This window comes from Pongo pygmaeus, chromosome 1, assembly GCF_028885625.2.
Source record: "Pongo pygmaeus isolate AG05252 chromosome 1, NHGRI_mPonPyg2-v2.0_pri, whole genome shotgun sequence".
In the NCBI taxonomy this organism is placed as follows: domain Eukaryota; kingdom Metazoa; phylum Chordata; class Mammalia; order Primates; family Hominidae; genus Pongo; species Pongo pygmaeus.
The window spans coordinates 176,626,785-176,649,317 of record NC_072373.2 but is presented as its reverse complement, the minus strand read 5'-3'; the positions used below and the strand labels follow the sequence as shown (position 1 = coordinate 176,649,317).

Sequence of the window (22,533 nt, the reverse complement as noted above, 5' to 3'; positions counted from 1 at the left end):
TCCACACACAATGAGAAAAAGAACCTGACCCCCTTACCTACCAAATACAATACAGATCTGGGGAGGCAGTTACCAGATCTTCAACAGGCAGACACTATGCGGCCTGTATTTAGTACACAGCACAATTCTCTTGAGAGAAAACAGGAATGAACATTCTCAGAAACATTCACATTGCTCATCAAATGTAGCTTTACCCAAAGTATATAGGAAATGGCAAAAACCTAAACCTAGCTGGACATTTTATACAAGTAAGTCAAAGTTCAAAGGAATCATCCTATCTTATTCTCAGAAATCCAATGGGTTGAATATCACAGTTCTTCTTTAATGGAAGCAGAAGATTCAGAGTGGATTCAGCACAGAGAGTGGAATATAAAAAGCTTAATTGTGTTAATACATGGAAGACAACAGCTCTCAGTCAACCTAGCCACAATTTTCTGTCTTGGCCATCTGTAAGAAACGACTACATTTGAAATTCAACTTTCACATTCAAAAAAAGAAATCGATTCAGCTTCAGACACAAAGCAAAACCAAAACAGAAAAACAAATGGCAATAGCCTACATATCTAAACACTTGACAATCGGGGAACTGCCCCACAGTGATATGCTCAAGGCCAGTAGCACCCATTTATAATTTGGCATGTACTGGTTGAAGGGGCAACAGGACCCGGAGCTAAAATATTCAATTATAAAGATATAATACATTGATGAATCAGACAAAAGTAGACATATATGATACCGCATTAAAGATTCATATACAGTACTGTGCTGACTTTAAAGAAAATATTTTGGGACACTAGAAGGAAAAGACAATAGGAAAAGAATTACAAAGGGGCATTTCAGTCCAAAGCCAGTCCAGTGACTATCTATGACTAGGATTTCTAACCTTTGATCTCCAAAGAAGCTGATCTAATAAATTCTAACAATACTTCGTTCACATTTGGGACACACAACATACTTCCAAGTACAGTATTCCCTCTGACGTTTTGGTTTCACTTGCTATTTGATGACTAAGTTGTTTCTGGCTATAAAGATCTTCCTATTTTAATTAGCCATTTAACACTACAGAGGCTGCTCCCTTTGAGAGACCAGACAAGTTTCACAGAATTTGATCTAATGAAAATGAATGGTGGGGAAAAAAGGGAACATTTCCTGGGTTTTTTTGCAAACCTTTTTCTCTTCCTTGAAAACTCTGCAATCACTTAATGTTTTGCTCCAGAAAAAGAAAGCAAAATTAGCTGGGAAAATACCCATACATTAATACTTTGTGTTTACTAGCATGATACAAAATAAATTCATAGATGTCAGTCAATTGTTTCTTAAAGACCAAATGTGAATTTTTAATCTTGTAACTTAAGACCTGAGTTTTTCCACATTCCTTTATATAGAGTTAGCATCTGTAAACTGAGACCCTTTTTTGGGTAATCATACAAATTTAATTTGTCCCTGGAAACAAAAACCCAACCTAACAGATTAACTAACAAAATATGTCCGTTAGACAATATTTTTTGTGAATATTGCTGCACTGTTACCATTTTTATCCTTCAGTAAGTGAAACTACACTTTAAAAGTTTATGTATTTTGAGTTTACAAAGAGCTAAACTCTTAATTAAGAAGACTATGAAGTCAACCTATACTCATTTCAGAACTGGCTTCCCTCTTTTCGAAAGTAAATTCTAAAAGTTTTTTAGTTATTATTATTAAGTTATATGAGCTAGAGACATTTCGACTGCCATCAATGCTTCTGTAAAATTGAATAAAGATTTTATTATACCACACACACAAAAAGCAATCGGTACAGAAAAGGCAGTTTTCAGTTATTCCGTTGAGAATTTCTTTCCATGATTTCTCCCATTAAAGTATAGTTTTCAAAGCAACCACCACGACAAAGGAAGCATCTAATTAGTCCGTTTTCTTCTGATCCAAGAATGCTGAACATTTACTGTCCCATCTGTAGTTGTATCAGCAGTGTAATGAACACAGTTTATATTACTTAACTATTCTTTGAACTCCAAGAACTGTTGAAGTCTTTTCTGATGTTCTGCAGATGCTTGCACAGCACTAAATGAAACATAAATTCAAAGCATAAGCTTTATTTTACATTACGCATATTAAGTGAACCACAGAGCACAGAGTCAATATTTTTCAAAACAATTAAAAATGAATAGAAATCTTCACTTATTTAGTATTTCTGAAAAAGCTGGATGAAAACTCTTTTTAATCTAATGAAGAGGAGGGCTTGCATTCGGTAATGGCATGCTTCTATCTTCTAAAAGACCAAACAAATTAAGACCGACAAGTGAAGGCATTGACTTTAACCTGCTCTGCTATGGAAACTGCTGTGCGGAGTTCCAGGCCTTGCAGTAGATTTTCTGGATTTTATTATTTTATTTAAACCAGATTCCAACATTATCTTTGAGTTGTGGAGTATCTGAATTGCCTTTAATACAAAATCCTTTAAACTAAAATGTTTGGTTAAAACACAATAGACTCCATTAATTGTTTTCAAAGGTAACAGCTTGGTGGTTTAGATTTACTTCTCCCTTTGAACATAAGTTATGTTTTGGATGGGAACACTGAGTTCTCTCTCCACCCTCACCATCACAAAAATATATTACCTTGACAAAATTAGGGCAAATATATACTGAAACTAGTATAATACTTCCTCTTAAACTTTTGGGCAAAAATTGAATATAATGAAAAATTCCGGTTTTCTAGTTCTTGAATAGGTCACCGCTTTTTAAAGTGCCAAACAGTCTTATTTTAATAATTTTGTTATGAATTGCCCTAAAATGTCTTATAGACATCTTTGCTTTCTTGAACCATGTACCTCCAATTGAACCATTTCAAGTATTTTACTGTACAAAGATGCCCTCTAGGTGCTAGTGAGGCTGTCTTCGCCAACTTAATGGCTCTGGAACTCTCTCAAACACCAAATCTGTGGCTTTCCCATGACATTTCTCTCTGCTAGCAGGTAGTAAAGTGTCCCTTACAATTTACTGTTAGTACTCATGACTCCAGTAGCAATCTCTGCCCCTCAAATAAATTTTGATATGGGCCAGGCATGGTGGCTCACACCTGTAATCCCGACTTTGAGAGGCCTGAGGCAGGAGAACTGCTTGAGCTCAGGAGTTTGAGGCTGCAGTGAACTATGCTATGATCTTGTCACTGCACTCCAGCCTGGGCAACAGAGCAAGACCCTGACTCAAAAAAAATTTTTTGATATGTTATAGGCTGGAAAACCAGAATTAAATTAGCCTAAATTAGGAGTAAATGGGAGGTGGCAGGGAATGGGGAGATGCAGGTCAAAGGATAGAAAGTTGCACATATGTAGGATAAACAAGTCTAGAGACCTAATGTATAACATGAGGACTATGGCTAACAAAATTGTATTGTACTAGGTATTTTTGTTAAATAAGCAGATTTTAGCTGCCCTTGATGACAGACATGTTAATTTACTTCACTACAGTAAACATTTTACTATTTATATATAAATCCCATAACATATGTTATAAACCTCAAATATACACAATACAATTTACCTTTTAAAAAATAAGTAAATAGTGTTGAATGAATGTCTCCAATGAGTGGGCTGTGTTTGTTAGTTGATTTTCAGAGTTCAAGAGCTAACTTCATTTATACCTAGTTCTCAGAGGTAGAGCTTTGAACAGTGAATAATCAGATATTATACAGTAATAATAAGTATCACGATAATGTATACTGCACAGTGGGCTTTACCTATGTATGATCCCATTTTATCTTTACTAAGAACAAATGAAACCAAGTGGGTGTGAGAACGTTCCCTTTCATGGGGACAAAAACTGTATCAGAAAGATTCAGAAGTTAGGGGAAACACCACAGTCTAGGTTAGGAGTATAGACACTATAGATAGAACCCTAGGGTTAGAAAGATTTGCATCTGAATCCTGGTTCTGCAACTCACTACTTGCATAATCTTGGGTGAGTTACTTAAAACAGTAGGAAACTTGCTCACAATCACAGATAGCTAATGATGCAAGCAGACAGAAATCCAGATATTTTAACTCCAGATCTAACATTCTTTCCACTATATGACACTGTCCTACATTTGCACAAATAGCCTCCACTGATTTTATCAGCTTTGGCACATATATAAAATATGCCTCTTTTCAGAGAAAAGAAACTAAGGTGGAATTTCATTCTCACAATTTTTATTTTATTTATGTATTTATTTTTGAGGCAGGGTCTCGCTAAAATACGGCTCTTTTCAGAGAAAAGAAACTAAGGCAGAATTTCATTCTCACAATTTTTATTTATTTATGTATGTATTTATTTATTTATCTTTGAGGCAGGGACTTGCTCAGTCGCCCAGGCTAGAGTGCAGTGGTGAAGTATCAGCTCACTGCAACCTCCACTTCCCGGGTTCAAGTGATTCTCCTGCGTCAGCCTCTGGAGTAGCTGGGATTATAGTTGCCTGCCACCATGCCCAGCTAATTTTTGTAGTTTTAGTAGAGAAGGGGTTTCACCATGTTGGCCAGGCTGGTCTCAAACTCCTGACCTCAGATGATCCACCCGCCTTGGCCTCCCAAAGTGCTGGGATTACAGCCGTGAGCCTGTGCACCCGGCCCATTCTCATAATCCATTCTCATAATTTTTAATCAGTCATCTGTATCTCTTTTTTTTTTTTTTTCTTTGAGACAGAGTCTCGCTCTGTTGCCCACGCTGGAGTACAGAGGCACGATCTCGGCTCACTGCAACCTCTGCCTCCTGGGTGCAAGCGATTCTCATGCCTCAGCCTCCCGAGTAGCTGGGATTTCAGGTGAGCACCACCACGCCCAGCGAATTTTTGTATTTTTGGTAGAGACAGGGTTTCACCATGTTGGCCGGACTGATCTCAAACTCCTGACCTGAGGTGATCCACCCACCTCGGCCTCCCAAAGTGCTGGGATAACAGGCATGGACCACTAGTGATGCCTGGCCTATATCGCTTTCTTATCTAAATCCCTATGCTCCCCTTTTCTTCTTGCCTTTTTTCCCCCAGGGGAATGTTACAGTCCTGCTATTTATCCAGCCGCTGATTAAGCTGGCTAAAGCTGGCAGGAACTTCAAATTAATCTCGCACACAACGTCCCCCCTGCCTGGCCATGAGCGCAGTCAGGCAAGGTCTACAGGTATGCCCTTCTCCTTGCTTTTGTTCTATCATTAATATACGTCATATCTATTTCATTCTCTAAATTCATCAGTATTTTCTGAATGTGTCCTACATATTAATTTATATCTTGGAGGCAGTCTAGTGTTGTAGACAGAAAGATGAAAGATTTTTAAGAGAAAGAAAGACTTGATTTCAGGTTCATGTTTAATACGCACTAGATTGTGCTATCAGGCAAGTTTTAACATCTCTATGCCTCAGTTTTCGTATCTGTACAATTATGATAATTTCTACACTTCACAGCGTCTTTGAAAACAGTAAATGAGAAAACATAAAGTTCTAAGTGTATTGTCTAGATTAGCACTATCTGATAAAACTTTCTAGAATGAGGGAAAGATGTTATACTTCTGTTGTCCAATACAGTAGCTACTAAACACATGTAGTTATTAAGTAAATGTGGCTAGGGTGACTGACAAATTGAATTTTTAACTTTATTTAACTTTAATTTAAATTGGAAGTCTTAAACTATTCATTGATTGCATACAAAAACAGCAGAGCAATCTCTGGTGTCTTCTAAAGTTCATTTATAATTGTGATAAATATAAATATAGTTTAGTTACTAAGCTAGTATCCCTCATCCTGCCTAGCTAGATCATTTCACAAGAGGAAAGCAGTAAACATCAATAAAACTAAATATAAATAGGCTTGGCATTTGTGGTTTTCTCTCTGGTTCTGTTTCTCAAGGTGTTGTGATCTGTTGGTGTTTTTCCAGCATGAATCACAAAGCACCAGGGATTCATTTCTGGAATACTTTGCTCACCCCAAGTCTTCAGTTTGCTGACCAAGATATAACAATAGAATTAGTTTTAATATGCTTTTCTGGAAAGGTACTCGGGTTTTCTGCTCTTTTTTCTCCCTTAAGGATCTTTTGACAATTTAAATATATATATATATATACTTAAATTTGCTGCATTTATAACTTTCTGTCTTCTTTTGTCCATTTGAAAGAAATCCCCAAAGCTTTATGATGGGCCAAATTTTAAAATATAAATATTAAGTCCACATCCAAGCTGTAAGTTCACAGTGAGAATCATCAAGGTCCCAAAAGAACACTTTCAACACATGAGCCTTATCATTCCCATACCTATTTCTAACGAAAGCTCTCCAGAATGGGTATCATCATGGATCAAAACAGGTAAACTTACTTCAGATGTTCACCAAATGTAGTAGTTATTCGATAGATAGCAGTTTTTAGTGATGCTCTGAATGCAAATCTTAATGTTTTATATGAAGTGTCCACAAGGCTTCCTGAAATCCGGGGTGGTTTACTGGAAGCATGAGGAAGCTTAAAGTACTTGTCGACTGCCTACACCAAGAAAGAAAACACATCAGTTTAGATTATAAAGAAAGCCAACCTAGGCCAGGTGCTGTGGCTCACATGTGTAATCCCAACACTTTGGAAGGACGAGGCAGGAGGACTGCTTGAGCCCAGGAGTTCCACTGTACTCCAGACTGGGCGACAGAGATCCTGTCTCAAAAAAAATAAAATAAAGTAAAATAAAATAAAAAATTAAAAAGAAAAAAAGTCACTTCAGTCCAAAGAATTAAGATTTGAGATAGATACAAATGGATATATACAGAGATATATACACATACCTATAGATATGCTGTAACACATTTCTTATTGTAGATCACAGTCAAAATAGTTTCATAAACAATGCAATAGGGAGGCTCAGCTACTATGACAGTTACCAGGCCCCCCAAAAATCCAGACTTGCCCTCAGAAATGAAGCTATCATTCAATATCCTTGAAAACGCAAAGCTTGAAGTCAAACACTGATGTCCTACTCTGCTTATGATGTGACAGGCAGGAGGAGCTTTATTAAAAGACCTCAGCAAAAAAAAAAAAAAAGACCAAAACTTTATGCTTTACAGAAATAGTTATTCACTAAATAGTTTATCTTCCTTTTCAATTCAGATAAGGCATTTATGAGCAATGACAGATGATACTGTTACATCATGAGGTCCCCATGGAAAAATAAACTGACAAGACACAACAGTATAAGCATACTATTTATAGTTATGAATGTAACCACCAAAAGAACTGAAAACAAAAATAATTAAAATTATTTTTGCCATCATGTTCTTAATTTCAAGAGCTCTTTAACATCATCTGTTCTTTTTAATTTTAGCATCCTATTTTTGTTTCTAAGATGCAATATCCTTTCTTATTTCTAAGGATTCTGATGACAGGTTTTTTGTTTTTTAGTTTCTTCCAAGCTGATTTTCCCCCTTTGCTCCCTTTAGTCTCCAACTTCTGCATGAGAGACTTTCCTCAGAAATCTAGTGATCTTCGTTCACAACTGGAAGTGGGACCTGCTAAAGAGCTGAGCACCAATTCTACGTGCATGACTGTGGATTACAGACAAGCGGCTTCACAGTGGGTCATCTGCAGGGACTTTTGGGGGGTGAACCTTCAACTCAGTCACTTTAGGTCTTTCTTCTTGGACTGGTCAGAGTGCCCAAAGAAAAGTCTTCTAGTATGCTGACTACAGGGCCTGCCCCAGTGTTCTGAAGCCAAGTGGACACCAGGGCTTTTGAACTCATCCCTGTCCTTTAGTACAGCACCCACAACTCCCCCAGACTGGGTGTTCTACTCTCTCTTAAAGGATAAACCTCAGACTACAGTGGAGGAGGAGCAATTACCCCACAGCATAGGATCTAGGGATCTAACTAATTTTCAAACAGCTCTCACCCAAACCTCTTTATTTTGGGTACCTATCCCTTCACCCTTGGTTCTAGAGTTACTTGGTGCTTCTCCCACCACCAATTTGAAATCTGCCTCTGGAATCTGCCAAGTTAGCTATCTCAACCATATGCTTTCCAGCTTTGAAAGTGTTGTTGCTATTATGTCCTCTCCTGTTTATGGATTTATGTATTATAAAATACCTTTTCTATAGTTTAGTAGAGTTTTGGGGAAGGAACAAAATTTGATGCATGTGTTCAGTCTGCCACGGTAACTTTAGTGTTATTTAATATTTCACTGAATTTCACTGAATTTAGTGTTATTTAAGTATTTCACTGAATTTCAACTACTACCTAAATTATCTCAAGCATGTTCCAGTCCTGGGAAACACTTTAAAAAGTGATAGTTGAAAAAATAAATGATTGGACTCAGAGTTATCGTGGCAGATTGAACAAATACATCAAATCTTGTTCTATCATAATAGAAAAGTTATATTCTTTTCAATTTTCTTGCAAATGTCCTGATTAACCCTCAGTATACCAGGAAAAATAATCATCATCATTACCGCCTGGGTCCTATGAATACTTCATATTTTTTGTAGTCTAAAATCATTTTACAATTTACAGATGACAAGGTAATGTAAAATAACACCATAAAACTTTAAATAAGAAGGCCAGGCACAATGGCTCACACTTGTAATCCCAGCACTTTGGGAGGCTGAGGCAGGAGGACTGCTTGAAGCCAGGAGTTCTAGACCAGCCTGGGCAATATAGAAAGAGTCTGTCACTACAAAAAATTTAAAAATTAGCTGGATGTGGTCCAATACCTGTAGTCACAACTACTCGGGAGACTGAGGTGGGTGGGAGGATTACTTGAGCCCAAGAGTTCAAGGTTACAGTGAACCATGATCATGCCACTGTACTCAAGCCTGGGCAACAGCGCAACACCCCGTCTCTAAAAAAATAAATAAATAAAATAAAATAAAAATGAAAATAAGAATATAAATGTGGCAAATCCAAATTTTTATTCCATATTTTCTAGGTTTTGAAGGTATACACACCTGAAATGAGCAATGTCCTTTGAATGCAACTAGCTGTTCACCAGCTATTATGCATAAATCTGGAATATATCCATCTTGTAAATACTAACTCCAAATTTAAGCTGTATCTCTAATAGGTTCTAGCTCATCAATACTTCTGGTTCTTTTTCTTGCATTTGCACCATCACAATGCAGTACCTTAAAAAACTTTTGACAACTCATAATTTTGCTGAAGAAAGTACAGCCATTTTCTTTGCACCTTAATTACAAAACATTTTCTTTTTCTTTCTTTTTATTTTTGAGACAGAGTATCACTCTGTCGCCCAGGCTGGAGTACAGTAGTGTGGTCTTGGCTCACTGCAACCTCTGCCTCCAAGGTTCAAGCGATTCTCCTGCCTCAACCTTCCAAGTAGCTGGGATTACAGGCACCCACCACCACGCCCAGCTAATTTTTTCGTATTTTTAGTAGAGATAGGGTTTCACCATATTGGCCAGGCTGGTTTCGAACTCCTGCCCTCAAGTGATCCGCCCGCCTCAGCCTCCCAAACTGCTAAGATTACAGGCGTGAGCCACCGCACCTGGCTGCAAAACATTTTCATTCTTAGGTTTATAAATACAAATTCAAATGATCAATTCCAATGGCTTTTTTTCTTTGACATCACCTATTGCCTTCTTATCTTTGTATACACACACCTACCTTCAGCACTTATCCCCTTACAAATTGTATAAAGCAAATTTTGGTGCACAAATACAACAGAAAATGAAGGAACACTGGTCATGTGTACTCTTAACAAAATGAGAGATTTAAGTTCTTATTATAAAATACTGTGGGATGAAGTCTTTCCTATTGAATGACTTACTAGATAAGCATACCACATATATTTCCTTGCTCTCCTTAAAAACATATTGTTCTGTAATCCTTGAGTTTCAGGAAAATATATCTAGAATATCATCAACTGAAGGTTCACAGTCTGAAATTCCTTTTTTTTTTTTGAGACGGAGTCTCACTCTGTCATCCTGGCTGGAGTGCAGTGGCACGATCTCAGCACACTGCAACCTCTGCCTCCCTGGTTCAAGCGATCCTCCCACCTCAGCCTCCCTCGTAGCTAGGATTACAGGCATGCACCACCATGCCCAGCTAATTTATTGCTATTTTTAGTAGAGACGGGGTCTCACCATGTTGGCCAGGCTGGTCTCGAACTCCTGACCTCAAGTGATCTGCCTTCCCCGGTTTCCCAAAGTGCTGGGATTACAGGTGTGAGCTACCGCGCCCGGTCCTGAAATTCCTCTTATATGATCAATTTCACCATCATCATTAAAGTCTAGAGCTATGCTGTCCAATATGGCAACCACTAGCCACATGTAGCTATTGAGCACCTGAAATGTGGCAGGTCTGAATTGAGATATGCTACAAAGTGAAAAACAAACACCGGATTTCTAAGAATTTGCATGTAAAAATGGATATAAAAGATCTCATTAGTAATTTTTATCTTGATTACATGATAAAATGATACTACCTTAAATACTGGGTTAAATAAACTGTACTATTAATTTCACCTGTATTTTGTTAATGTATCTATCAGAAAATATAAGATTACATAGGTGACTGCATTTTATTTCTATTGGACAGAACTGGTCTAGAGTGCTGCTATCTGTCTCTCTGCATTTGTCTTCCAATGTGTCTCAGTAATTGTTTTAACATATTGGCAATTTTCTTCCCTTTACCATGTGGACAGAAAATTTAAAAATTATGAATTATCAATTGTATTCAATGAAAACTTTAAAAAAGACTACAAAGATGTGTGTCTAGACTTTTCATATAGCTTTTCATGAAAAATCATGCAATACTACATGATTTTATCATTATTCTGTTTTCATATTAGTCTTTTTTACAACACAAGAATAACTAATGAGTAATGATAAAATAATTCCTAGGATAATCGATAGCAAATTGTTACAAGATAGTGAAAATGTACAATCACTAGATCTATAATATACCTTAGATTTTAAAAGGGCCCAACAGACCTACATGGATAATTGCAAGAGAATAAATTTTGTTGGTTTTTTTTTTTTTTAGAGACAGGGTCTCACTCTGTTGCCCAGGCTGGAGTGCAGTAGTGCAATCATACCTCAATGTAGTCTCAAACTCAAGCAATCCTCCTGTCTCAGCCTCCTCACTATTAGAGGCTACAGGTGCACACCACAGCACCCAGGTAATTTTTTTAAAACTTTTTATAGAGACAAGATCTCGCTTTCTTGACCAAGCTGGTCTTGAACTCCTGGCTTCAGGCAATCCTCCCACCTCAGCCTCTCAAAGTGCTGGGATTACAAATGTGAGCCATCACGTCCAACCTTGTTGAATTTTTTTAAATAAGTAATTGCTCTCTTTGTTCTCTAAAAGACCTCTAAGAAAGAATAAAGGTGATAAAATGGCAGTCTTTATAAATAGTTAGAAATGCTCAAAATAGAAATGCAAAAAATCAGGTCCAACACACCCTAACGGTATAAGCGTTAAATTAAGCGTCAGTTTAGAGTAAATGTGTCCTTAACACCTCTCTAATTCTCACTAATCTCACACTATCCACATTTGTAACAAAAGATAAGCAGGCCTCAGGTTCAGAGACCTCAGCAAGTAAAAGTATCAAGCTCGAATTTAACATCATTGACTTTTCTCACTGTAATTGCCTTATCCTCAATTCTGATATCCAAAAAGCACTGAAAACAAAAAACTTCTGTAACCTTATTTTTTCTTTTTGAGACAGGGTCTCACTCTGTTGCCCAGGCTGGAGTGTAGTGGTATGATTACAGCTCACTGAGCTTTGACCTCCCAGGCTCAAGTGATTCTCCCTGCTCAGCCCCCAAGTAGCCAGGACTATAGGTGTGTGCACTTCCCCACCTAAATTTTGTTGTTGCTGTTGCTGGAGATGGGATTTCACCATGTTGACCAGGGGCTCAAGCAATCCATCAGCCTTGGCCTTCCAAAGTGCTGGGATTACATGTGTGTGCCACCGTGCCCGGAGAATCTTTTTTTTTTTTTAAAGTGATGTGACGTTGTAACAAAAGATGTAAATCTTTTGGTGGCAAAAGCTGACCTGACCTGGACTCATCTGGCAGTAAAACATGACCTGTGCTGACACAGGCTATTTATAGTCTTCATCCCACTTTACCCCACTTAATCTGAATATTCAGTTAACGGGAGAAAAGTATTAATGTATCCAATTAAGGGGATTCTACCTCAGATACCAAAAGGAATGTAATATAGTATATGATGTATGTGTGTGTATATACATATATATATACACACACACACACACTATGTCACATTTTTAAAATTAATAAACATCTGAATTCTGAAATATATGGTAAGGTTTGAGATAAAGGACTATAGTCCCATATTCTATTTGTAGCAAGTCAAACTAGTTTTCCTTTACTATAGTCATAAAATTTCCTTTACAATAGTCATAAAATTTCCTTTTAAAATAAATGACTTGGACGGGCATGGTGGCTCATGCCTGTAATCCCAACACTTTGGGAGGCCAAGGCAGGAGGATCGCTTGAGCCTGGGAGTTGGAGACCAGCTTGGGCAACAAAGTGAGACCCTGTCTCTTTATAAAAAAATAAAAAATAAAAAAATAATAATAAATGAATGACTTAAAACACTAAGTAAATAAAAGCTCAGGGAAATAAAATATGACTAAATGACAATAGTATGTGATAATATAGTTATGACAAAAATTATGAAGATAATATATGAATAGTTTAAACTGGGTATCTGTCTGACACTATGTCTGCTAGACTGCTTGCTAACAGTATTGACAGCAATACTTTTTTTTTAACCTTTCTTTTAATCTGAAAGATCTTTTCTCCTGTATAAGAATTTCATGTGGCTGGATGCAGTGGCTCACGCCTATAATCTCAACACTTTGGGAGGCCGAGGAAGGCAGATCACTTGAGCTCAGGAGTTCAAGAGCAGCCTGGGCAACATGGCAAGACCCTGTCTCTACTAAAAATACAAAAAAATTATTGGGCATAGTGGTGCGTGCCTGTGGTCCCGGCTACTTGGGAGGCTGAGGAGGAAGGATCAATTAAGCCCAGCATGTGAAGTTGCAGTGACCAGTCTGGGTGACAGAGCAAGACTCTGTTGCAAAAAAAAAAAAAAAATTGTCATGTAACATAGGAATAATGACAACAAAGTAGTAAGAGCTAACATTTACTAAGCACCTAGTATGGGTCACACATGCCAAGGGCTTTACAGAGATAATCTCATTTATTCTTCACAACCCTATGAGGTAGCTAGCTACCATTATCATCACTCCCATCTTCCAGATATAAAAACTGATGTTTAGAGATTGCCATATTTATTAGTTCTATAATATACTTTTTTTCTTTTTACATTTTATGCTTTCTGAAATGAAGGTATATGTTCCAATTAATGGCATCTTAGATTCGAAGAAATATAATAAATGTTATTTTCCAACTAGGAAACAGTAGAAGCTGGAATTCAGACACAAGTCAGTCTGATTCCAGATCTCACACTTTGGCACATCTGCCATACTGCCATTCTATCGTGAAAAAGGAGGTTAAGAAATGCAAAACTCTGCCAAGCTCTCCCAAAGGTAATCTAAAAGGGTGGCCTGTGAAGGACTTGGGGTCCAAAACCCTAGTTTCCAATTTTGACTCAGCCATTTACGAGGTACAATCATGAATAAGTTGTACTCACACAGAAAATAGTTTCTGAAAGAGACTTCAGCATGCAAAATAAGCCGCTTTTTAACCTCACAGGGTTTTACAAAAAACATTTTTAAAGCATTTCTTTTGGAATACTACGCAAATGTTAGGTAAAGCAGCATAGGACTTTACAGAAACCAAGAATAGACTCTGACTGGTACAATGTTGGTCAAGGGTCTCTGGGCCTTCAAATCCATAGCTCTGGCCCTCAAGAATATTCCTTTCTTTCCCCCATTCCTCCTTCCAATCCCTACCTTCTCCAGGAACCATTAATTATCTCACATCTCTCTATCCCCTACTTGCAAGACTAGCTCAGATTCACCTGTCATATATTCTCTGATCATCCTGCATTTCTTTTTTTCTTTTTTTGAGATGGAATTTTGCTGTTGTTGCCCAGGCTGAAGAGCAATGGCACAATCACGGCACAATCGCAGCTCACCGCAACCTCTGCCTCCCAGGTTCAAGAGATTCTCCCACCTCAGCCTCCCGAGTAGCTGGGATTACAAGCGTCCGCCACCACGCCCGGCTAATTTTTTGTATTTTTAGTAGAGACAGGGTTTCACCATGTGGGCCAGGCTGGTCTCAAACTCCCGACCTCAGGTGACCCACCCACCTCGGCCTCCCAAAGTCCTGGGATTACAGGTGTGAGCCACCGCGCCCAGCCTCATCCTGCATTTCTATGCACAGTGGCACTGTGGCACTGACTACAACTGTAGTTCTTTGTATGATTATCTGTTTTACATCCTGTAAGCTCCCAGAGGGCAGGAACCCTGTCTTTTTCCATTCTGTATCGTATCACATGCTAATTGCTTGATAATTAAATAGTTACTGGAGGGATGGATCTGTGAATGGCATAAAGGTAAACATCAATATTCCAAATAGATCAAAATTTGACCTTCAAGTGACGAGGCAAAAAATATAATAGATAGGGCTGATCAACTTCATTAGGATGACATTGGCCTTTCCATAGAAACCAAGGCTATCTAAAGAATGTAAAACATATTTTAAAGATGAAAAGGTTCTGGAGATGGATGGTGGTGATGACTGCGTAACAATGTGAATATATTTAATGTCATAGAACCATACACTAAAAATTAGATTAAAAAGGTTAATTTTTATGTTATGTATATTTTACTAAGTTTAATTTTTCTTCTTCTTCTTCTTCTTTTTTTTTTTTTTTTTTTTAGAGACAGGGTCTCACTCTGTTGCCCAGCCTGGAGTACAGTCACAAAGCTCACTGCAGCCTCAAATTCCTGAGCTTAAGTGATCCTTCAGCCCCAGCCTCCCAAGTATCTGGAACTATAAGCTAGCATCATCACACCTGGCTAATTTTTAAAAATTTTTTTATAGACACTGTCTCACTATGTTGCCCTGGCTGGTCTTGAACTCCTGACCTCAAGCTATCCTCCTGCCTCAGCCTCCCAAAACTCTGGGATTACAGGCATGAGCCAACGTACTTAGCCAAAAAATTTTAATTATAAAATATATCATTTTGGTTCCTAACATTTTGTATGTAAGCACCCTTTTTAAAAACAACAATAAAATCCTGTGGACCTCCAGAGGATAATACTTGTTGTCCATCCACTGATAAACGAAATAACTACTATGAACTCAGCAATGCTTTCAAATGAATTTGTATTTTAATTAACCAAAACAGCATGTAAAAACCTCTGAGAAAACAGCTGCAAAAATGTTGGAGAAATGGTAATCATTCAAATGAAAGTACGTATGTCCCTTATAATAACAGTGACCTCCAGGATGGTCTGGCCACTGGCTGAAACCACTGAGCTAGCTAGCATATCCATCACTCTACTCCTTGCCCTCTGAATAGTTTGAAGAATGAAAGGCTCCCCTTCCCTTTCACATTTTGCCTTTAATGATTCAGTGAAACGGCTGACGTTATTGATACTGAAAAGTAAAACAAAAGGATAGAACAGTTCCACACAATTGTTCCTTAGTAACACCCAGAAGCCAGTAATGTACAACTTGCCTTAAATTACAGATACTTAAACTTACTCTCTTCGCTTTGATCCCTTTTAGACCAAAGAACAGAAAGCCAAAAATATGTAACAGGGATCATATGAGTCACATCACATTCCTGCCTCTCAAAACAAAAAGATGGTTTGGGAGCATTTTAATCAACCCATTGCATCAGAATTGTCACTAAATTTAAGCCCCAAAACAGAAGTCTTCGTCCACTGAACCAGCAATGATGCAATCCAGCAGCCATCCAACAAGCATTTAATAAGTCCCTGTCATTTGCCAGGTACTGTATCAGATGATGGGAATAGAGGCGAGACAAAGTCCCCACCTCTACTCTAGCTAATATGAAGAGGAGACAATAAAAGTCAATAAAGACAATAAAGTATTGAGGGGGGAGTTACAGGGTAGAGCCAGACCAAAGGAGAAAAATATGTTCTAGACAAAAAAGGAAAGAAAAGGCAGCAAGTGCAGTTAGAGTCAAGTTAAGAAAATAAGATATATTTGGTGGAAGGCAGAGACTGAATAGTCTATGGTAGTTATAAGAGCAGAGGACTCATGGGAATAGCAGAGTGGCTGGAATCAGAGCACGAAGTAACTCAGTTGAGAGTCCATAGGGGCAAGAGGATGTAATAATTCAGGACAAAAATGCCAAGATCCTGAAGCAAGGCAGGAAGGATCAGCAAGAGAATGGGTGGGTAATGGAACTGCCACATGGGTGCAGCTCAAGGAGATAGGGACAAAGGAGTTGAAGGAATTGGTAATAAAGTGGTTGAAATAATAGACTACAAGGTCTAAACTGGATACAGAAAGGCATATACGTAGTCAGGAGGGAGCTGAAAGACAAAGAACATGGGGAAAAGGAACTGGAAATCCTGGTAGAATCAAAGAAACTGTACAGAAGCAGCAAGGACATGAAAGGACTGTGCCTGGAGCAAGAGCTCTTACATTGGGTCCATAGACCTAAGGGAAAAATTCAGGGGGTACAAACTTGAATTACACATTTATCTTTACTAAGATCTAATTAAAATCTAGCATTTCCTTCAACTATGAATGTAAGCAACAAATCGTAGTAGCATTAGCAGTTCCTGTGACTTTGTCACCAACAGAAATCACCAACATCTCCATATCCCAATACGATTGTTATAGTTATCTTGAAATATCATTCATCTTATACCTACCTCAAAATAAGTTATTGGACTCACTGACAGATCTTGTTATGTAATGCAATAATTAAAAACCACATATTACTATATCATAAATTTAACATCTTGATATTTTCAATATAACTGATTTTCTTTCTAATCCTAAGCACTTTATGCATTTAAGAACATGATTCTGAGAAGTCCATGGGCTTCAACAGACTGCCAAAGGAATCTCTGGAACAAAAACATTTAAAGACTCTAGCTTACAGGGTAGAATCCTGGAGTTTCAAGCTCTGGCGGTGGAGTATTCAGGGGATAATTGGGCCTAGGTGATAGTTGTGGGTTGAGAGGGTATACAAATGGGTAGTGAAGAGGAGGAAGTCAAAGAATTGTGCAGACAGGGTGTGAGGCAGATTACCCACACAGACTCTGAATTACTCATTACAATCAACCTCAGGATGTAGAGTGGAAAAAAAAAAAAAAAGACTGTGAGGCAGTTTGCAAAATCTGATGATGGCAGAGCATGACCAAAAGGTTGGCCATGATGTGGCTTAAGGGAAAATAGATATTATAAGCCTCATACAAGAAGGAGTTTTATACTGAGAAGCTAAGTATCAGGTCACTGGTCCTGTTCTCTTTGTTCCATCTTTTCTCAACATCCCAAAATATGCTTCTTTGCCTTGTTCTACTCTGCCCCTCGAAAGTATTCTCCATTCTAACTCCCCTGTTTCTAAGTAAATAGGGCCTGCTATGACTTAAATTTGTCACCCAAAAGCATGTGCTGGAAACTTAATCTCCAATGCAGCAGTGTTGAGAGGTGGGGCCTAATGGGAGGTGTTTAGGTCAAGAGGATCACTCTCAATAATGAATTAATGCAGATTATAGAGGGGTTTAATACTGTGAGTTCGATCTCTTGCTCTCTCTTGTTCAGGTGATCCCTTCTGCCATGTTATGATTCAGCAAGAAGGCCCTTACCAGATGCAGCCCCTCAATCTTGAACTTCCCAGCCTTTAGGACCATGAGCCAAATTGTTTCTGTTTGTTATAAATTACCTAGTCTGTGGTATTCTGTTATAGTAGCATGAAACAGAGTAAGACAGGGCTTGACCTTTTGACAAATCTGTAATTCCTATTTTCCTACTCAAAGGTATGAATGACTATAATCAAACAGATTGCTTTCCTTCTATCCAACTATGAAGAACTAGAAATTCTGATGGTGGTGGAGGTAAAAGCAGAGTAATTTTGGTATAGAATACCTCTAGGGCAGGCAGTGTGATCTGTATGAAATCAATTCAGTGAGTTTTAGCCAGCATTTTAAAAAATGAAATGGAATGAAAAATATTAAAATGCACTACACATAGTAAAAGGTGAGTACTGTTCCAAGAATCCTTTATTTCTGTTATCCACACACACACACACTATATTCTGAGTCTAATGTAAATGTACTGCAGACCACAGTCCAAAAAGTTTGAAAGCTACAGTTCTAAGGGTAGAATCATTCTCTCTGAAGAAAGAATAAGGCATGTGGATCAAGCCAGGCGCGGTGGCTCACGCCTGTAGCAATCCCAACACTTTGGGAGGCCGAGGCAGGCGGATTATCTGAGGTCAGGAGTTTGAGACCAGCTTGGCCAACATGGTGAAACCCTATCTCTACTAAAAATACATAAATCAGGCCGGGCACAGTGGCTCACGCCTATAATCCCAGCACTTTGGGAGGCCGAGGTGGGCGGATCACGAGGTCAGGAGATCAAGACCATCCTGGCTAACACAGTGAAACCCCGTCTCTACTAAAAATACAAAAATTAGCTGGGCGTGGTGGCAGGCACCTGTAGTCCAAGCTACTCGGGAGGCTGAGGCAGGAGAATGGTGTGAACCCGGGAGGCAGAGCTTGCAGTGAGCTGAGATCACACCACTGCACTCCAACCTGGGCATAGTGGCATGTGTCTGTACTCCCAGCTACTCAGGAGGCTGAGGCAGGAGAATCACTTGAAACCGGGATACGGAGGTTGCAGTGAGCTGAGATCACGCCACTGCACTCCAGCCTGGGCAACACAACAGAGAGTCTATCTCAAAAAAAAAAAAACAAAACGGGGGAGGGATGTGGATATGTAGCTTTTTCCAGGGTCTACTGCACTGCTAATGCCCTGCAATCAGACTGGGTCCTAGTCCCAGCTCTGCCACCTAGGAGATTGTGTGTGAGATCTGAGGTAAGTTGCTGTACTACTAAGCCTCCCTCATCTATTAAAAAAGGGTGAAAACACTTCCACCTTGCTGACTTCACAAGATGGTTGTAAAGATCAAATAATAATGATATCACATTACTCTAGACTATAAGCACTATACCATTATTGTTGTTTTAACTACACTGCCAGAGTGACAAAAAATAATGTTATGACCATCAAAGATATGCCCAAATCATGGTCATCCTATTGTGCAGTCAGATAAACCAATACTCGAAGCTGCAGGGAATTACTAGGAAACTATTTATTTACAAAATGGCACTTGGGAAAGAGTACAAATAATAAAACTACCCATGTAGACACACACATCTCAAGTAACATACATGAGAAGGTACTCACAAAAAGTGCTCAAAGCAAAAGAATCACTGGTTTTGATGGGTAAGATTTTCTAATAGGTAAAATGAATTGAGTGTTAAAGAAAGAAATGGAGAAGCACATTTTCTCTTCATTATCTTTTATTTTTTTGAGACAGAGTCTCACTCTGTCAGCCAGGCTGGAGTGCAATGGCATAATCTTGGGTCACTGCAACCTCTACCTCCCAGGTTCAAGCGGTTCTCCCCCGTCAGCCTCATAAGTAGCTGGGACTACAGGTGCACACCACCACACCCTGTTAATTTTTAAAAAATTTTTTGTAGAGACGGAGTTTCATCATGTTGCCCAGGCTTCTCTTCATATCTTAAATGGTTTCTCAAGACCAAAAGATGCACCAGTTATCATTTAAGCCTAATTCAATTCCACTTCCTCCAGAAGGCCTACTCTATACACCAGATGCTATATTTATTTATTTATTTATTTATTTATTTACTTTTGAGACAAGGTCTCGCTCTGTGGTCCAGGCTGGAGTGCAGTGGCACGATCTCCACTCACTATAACCTCCACCTCCTGGGTTCAAGCGATTCTCCTCCCTCAGCTTCCCGTGTAGCTGGGACTACAGGCTCACACCACTGCACCCAGCTAATTTTTCTATTTTTTTAGAGATAGGGTTTTACCATGTTGCCCAGACTGGTCGTGAACTCCTGAACTCAGGTGATCCGCCTACCTCAGCCTCCCAAAGTGTTGCGATTATAGGTACAAGCCACTGCACCCAGCCTCCAGAAGCTATCTCTAAATGCCTTCAGCCCTTAGTGTTTATAGCTGTCATGTGACACGTAACTAACATTATAAAGTGACATAAAAAGTACCAAGTAACATGAAGTTAGAAAAAGAAGCCTACTGCAAAGCAGAAAGCATGTGTTTTATTTTTTGCCCTTCTTTAAGTCTAGGACCAAGAAAACCTATTAGTTAAAACTAGCCATCAAGCCTGGTGACAGGCATCTACTGGCCTCAGTTCTTGAGCCTCAACCCAATAGGGCACTTATCTGCATGGGTCATTTAATCACAGGTCACTTTTGGTAGCTACAAATTGTGTAAGGATTTACTTTTGTCAGTGAACAGAAGTCTAATATTTTAAACAATGTGTTTAATACCAGAGGCATATCCTACAGGTTTAGTATACTTTCTTTTTCTGTTTCTGTAAAATTTTATAAGCAGATTAAAAGTTTTATCTTCCTAAACTATCTTTTAGTTTTGTTTTTTAAAATAGAGACAGGGTCTCGCTCTGTTACCCAGGCTGCAGTGCAGTGGTGAAATCGTAGCTCACTGCAGCCTCAAACTCCTGGCTCCAATGATCCTCCCACCTCGGGCTCCTGAGTAGCTGGGACTACATGCATACACCACCATGGCCAGCTAATTTTTTATTTTTTGTAAAAACCGAGTCTTGCCATGTTGCTTAGGCTGATCTCAAACTCTCCACCTCAAGCGACCCTCCAGCCTCAGCCTCCCAAAGCGCTAGGATTATAGGAATGAGCCACACCGGCCTCTTTTCTGTCTTTTAGATTGTAATCTCCTGAGGGTGAAAAAGTATCATTATTTTAACTTCCGACATGTTTTGTCACTCGATAAATGTGATATATAGGAAACAAACAAAGCACTGGGTGGGAGGGGAAGATGACCTCTACCCCCTCCCAACCCACAGATTTCTTACCTCTTGCAGCGTCAACAAAGTATTAAGGATAGCTGGTAGTGTAGTCTGGACAACTCCAAATCTATCTTCTGTAAATGATGCTGCTACTAAGTGCGACAGACCTCAAGAGAAAAAGAAAGAAAGGTTAAAAGTGAATCAAAATTAGGCAAAACTATTTGAAATACATCTATTTTAGGAAGGATTAATATTCTGAATATAAAAAGAAATAAAGGCTGGGCACGGTGGCTCACACCTGTAATCCTAGCACTCTGGGAGGCTGAGGTGGGAAGATCACTTGAGCCCAGGAGTTCGAGACGAGCCTGGGCAACATGGTGAAACGCCTTCTCTACAAAAAATACAAAATTAGCCAGGTGTGGCGCCACAAACCTATAGTCCCAGCTACTTGGGAGGCTGAGGTGGGAGGATTACTTGAGCCCAGGAGGCAGAGGTCAAAGTTAGCCAAGATCACACCACTGCACTCCAGCCTGGGCAACAGAGTGGGACTGTCTCAAAAATAAAAAGTAAAAAAATAAATAAATAAATAAAGGGAGGAGCAATTCAATAGAAAAATGGGCAAAAAAATTGGAATAGGCACTGAAAAAAGTACTCAATTGCATTAGTTATGAATAAAATAACAGTCTCTGGCTTTACATTCTATTAGGAAGAAAATTTTAAAAATAATATAGTGTTGGGTAATGATATGTGCCAGGAAATTAAAAAAAAAAAAAAACGTGGTAAGGGCATACAGTATTCTCTGAAAAGAGGATACTTTTCAGAGAATGGTCAGGAAAGGCCTCTGAGCAACATTTAAGTCCTGAGAAGGCTGTATCTATAAGATGAAAAGAAACAGCTCTTTAACAACTAAGTTTTCATATTTAACATAAATTAACATAAGTCAAAAACCATCTATCTGTTGCACTTTTTTGAAGTAGAGAAAGATATAGAAGAATCCAGCCTCAACAGCCTGGGCAACATAGCAAGACCCTGTCTCTATACAAAAAATATAAAACTTAGCTGGGCATGGTGGCATGCACCTGTAGTCCAAACTACTCAGGAGGCTGAGGGAGGAGGATTGCGTGAGCCCAGGAGTTCAAGGTTGCAGTGAACTATGATCATGCCATTGAACTCCAGCTTGGGAGACACAGCAAGACTCCATCTCTTCAAACAAACAAACAAAAAGACTAAGTGTGGTGACTCACACCTGTAATCTCATCACTTTGGGAGGTCAAGGCAGGAAGATCACTTGAGCCCAGGAGTTTGAGACCAGCCTAGATAACCTCGTCTCTACAAAAAAAAAAAATTTTTTTTTTTTTTTTGAGATGGAGTTGCGCTATTTGTTACCCAGGCTGGAGTGCAGTGGTATGATATCGACTCACTGCAACCTTTGCCTCCCGGGTTCAAACGATTCTCCAGTCTCAGCTTCCCGAGTAGCTGGGATTATAGGCGCATGCCAGCATGCCCAGCTAATTTTTGTATTTTTAGTAGAGAAGGGATTTCACCATGCTGGCCAGGCTGGTCTCGAACTCCTGA

At 38.9% G+C, this 22,533-nt stretch overlaps 1 protein-coding gene and 1 non-coding gene across 4 annotated transcripts in view; both read right to left on the bottom strand.

The window, feature by feature from the left end:
• Nucleotides 1–1,744: 1,744 nt before the first annotated feature.
• The window catches only part of NDC1 (NDC1 transmembrane nucleoporin), a 69,155-nt gene continuing 48,366 nt past the window's right edge, over nt 1,745–22,533 (bottom strand). For 2 of the 3 annotated variants that reach the window (XM_054487105.2, XM_054487112.2), the window contains exons 16-18: nt 21,025–21,125; nt 6,330–6,490; nt 1,745–2,058 (exon numbers count right to left, since the gene is read on the bottom strand). In XM_054487105.2, coding sequence (XP_054343080.2) covers nt 1,995–2,058; nt 6,330–6,490; nt 21,025–21,125 — 326 coding nt within the window. In that variant the 3' untranslated portion in view covers nt 1,745–1,994. The remainder of the gene's footprint in view (nt 2,059–6,329; nt 6,491–21,024; nt 21,126–22,533) is intronic. The other variant, XM_063655736.1, reaches the window with a different exon arrangement.
• LOC129023852 (small nucleolar RNA SNORA58) lies at nt 5,019–5,154 on the bottom strand. Its single transcript, XR_008496952.1, has one exon. It is a non-coding gene; the product is annotated as a small nucleolar RNA SNORA58 (small nucleolar RNA).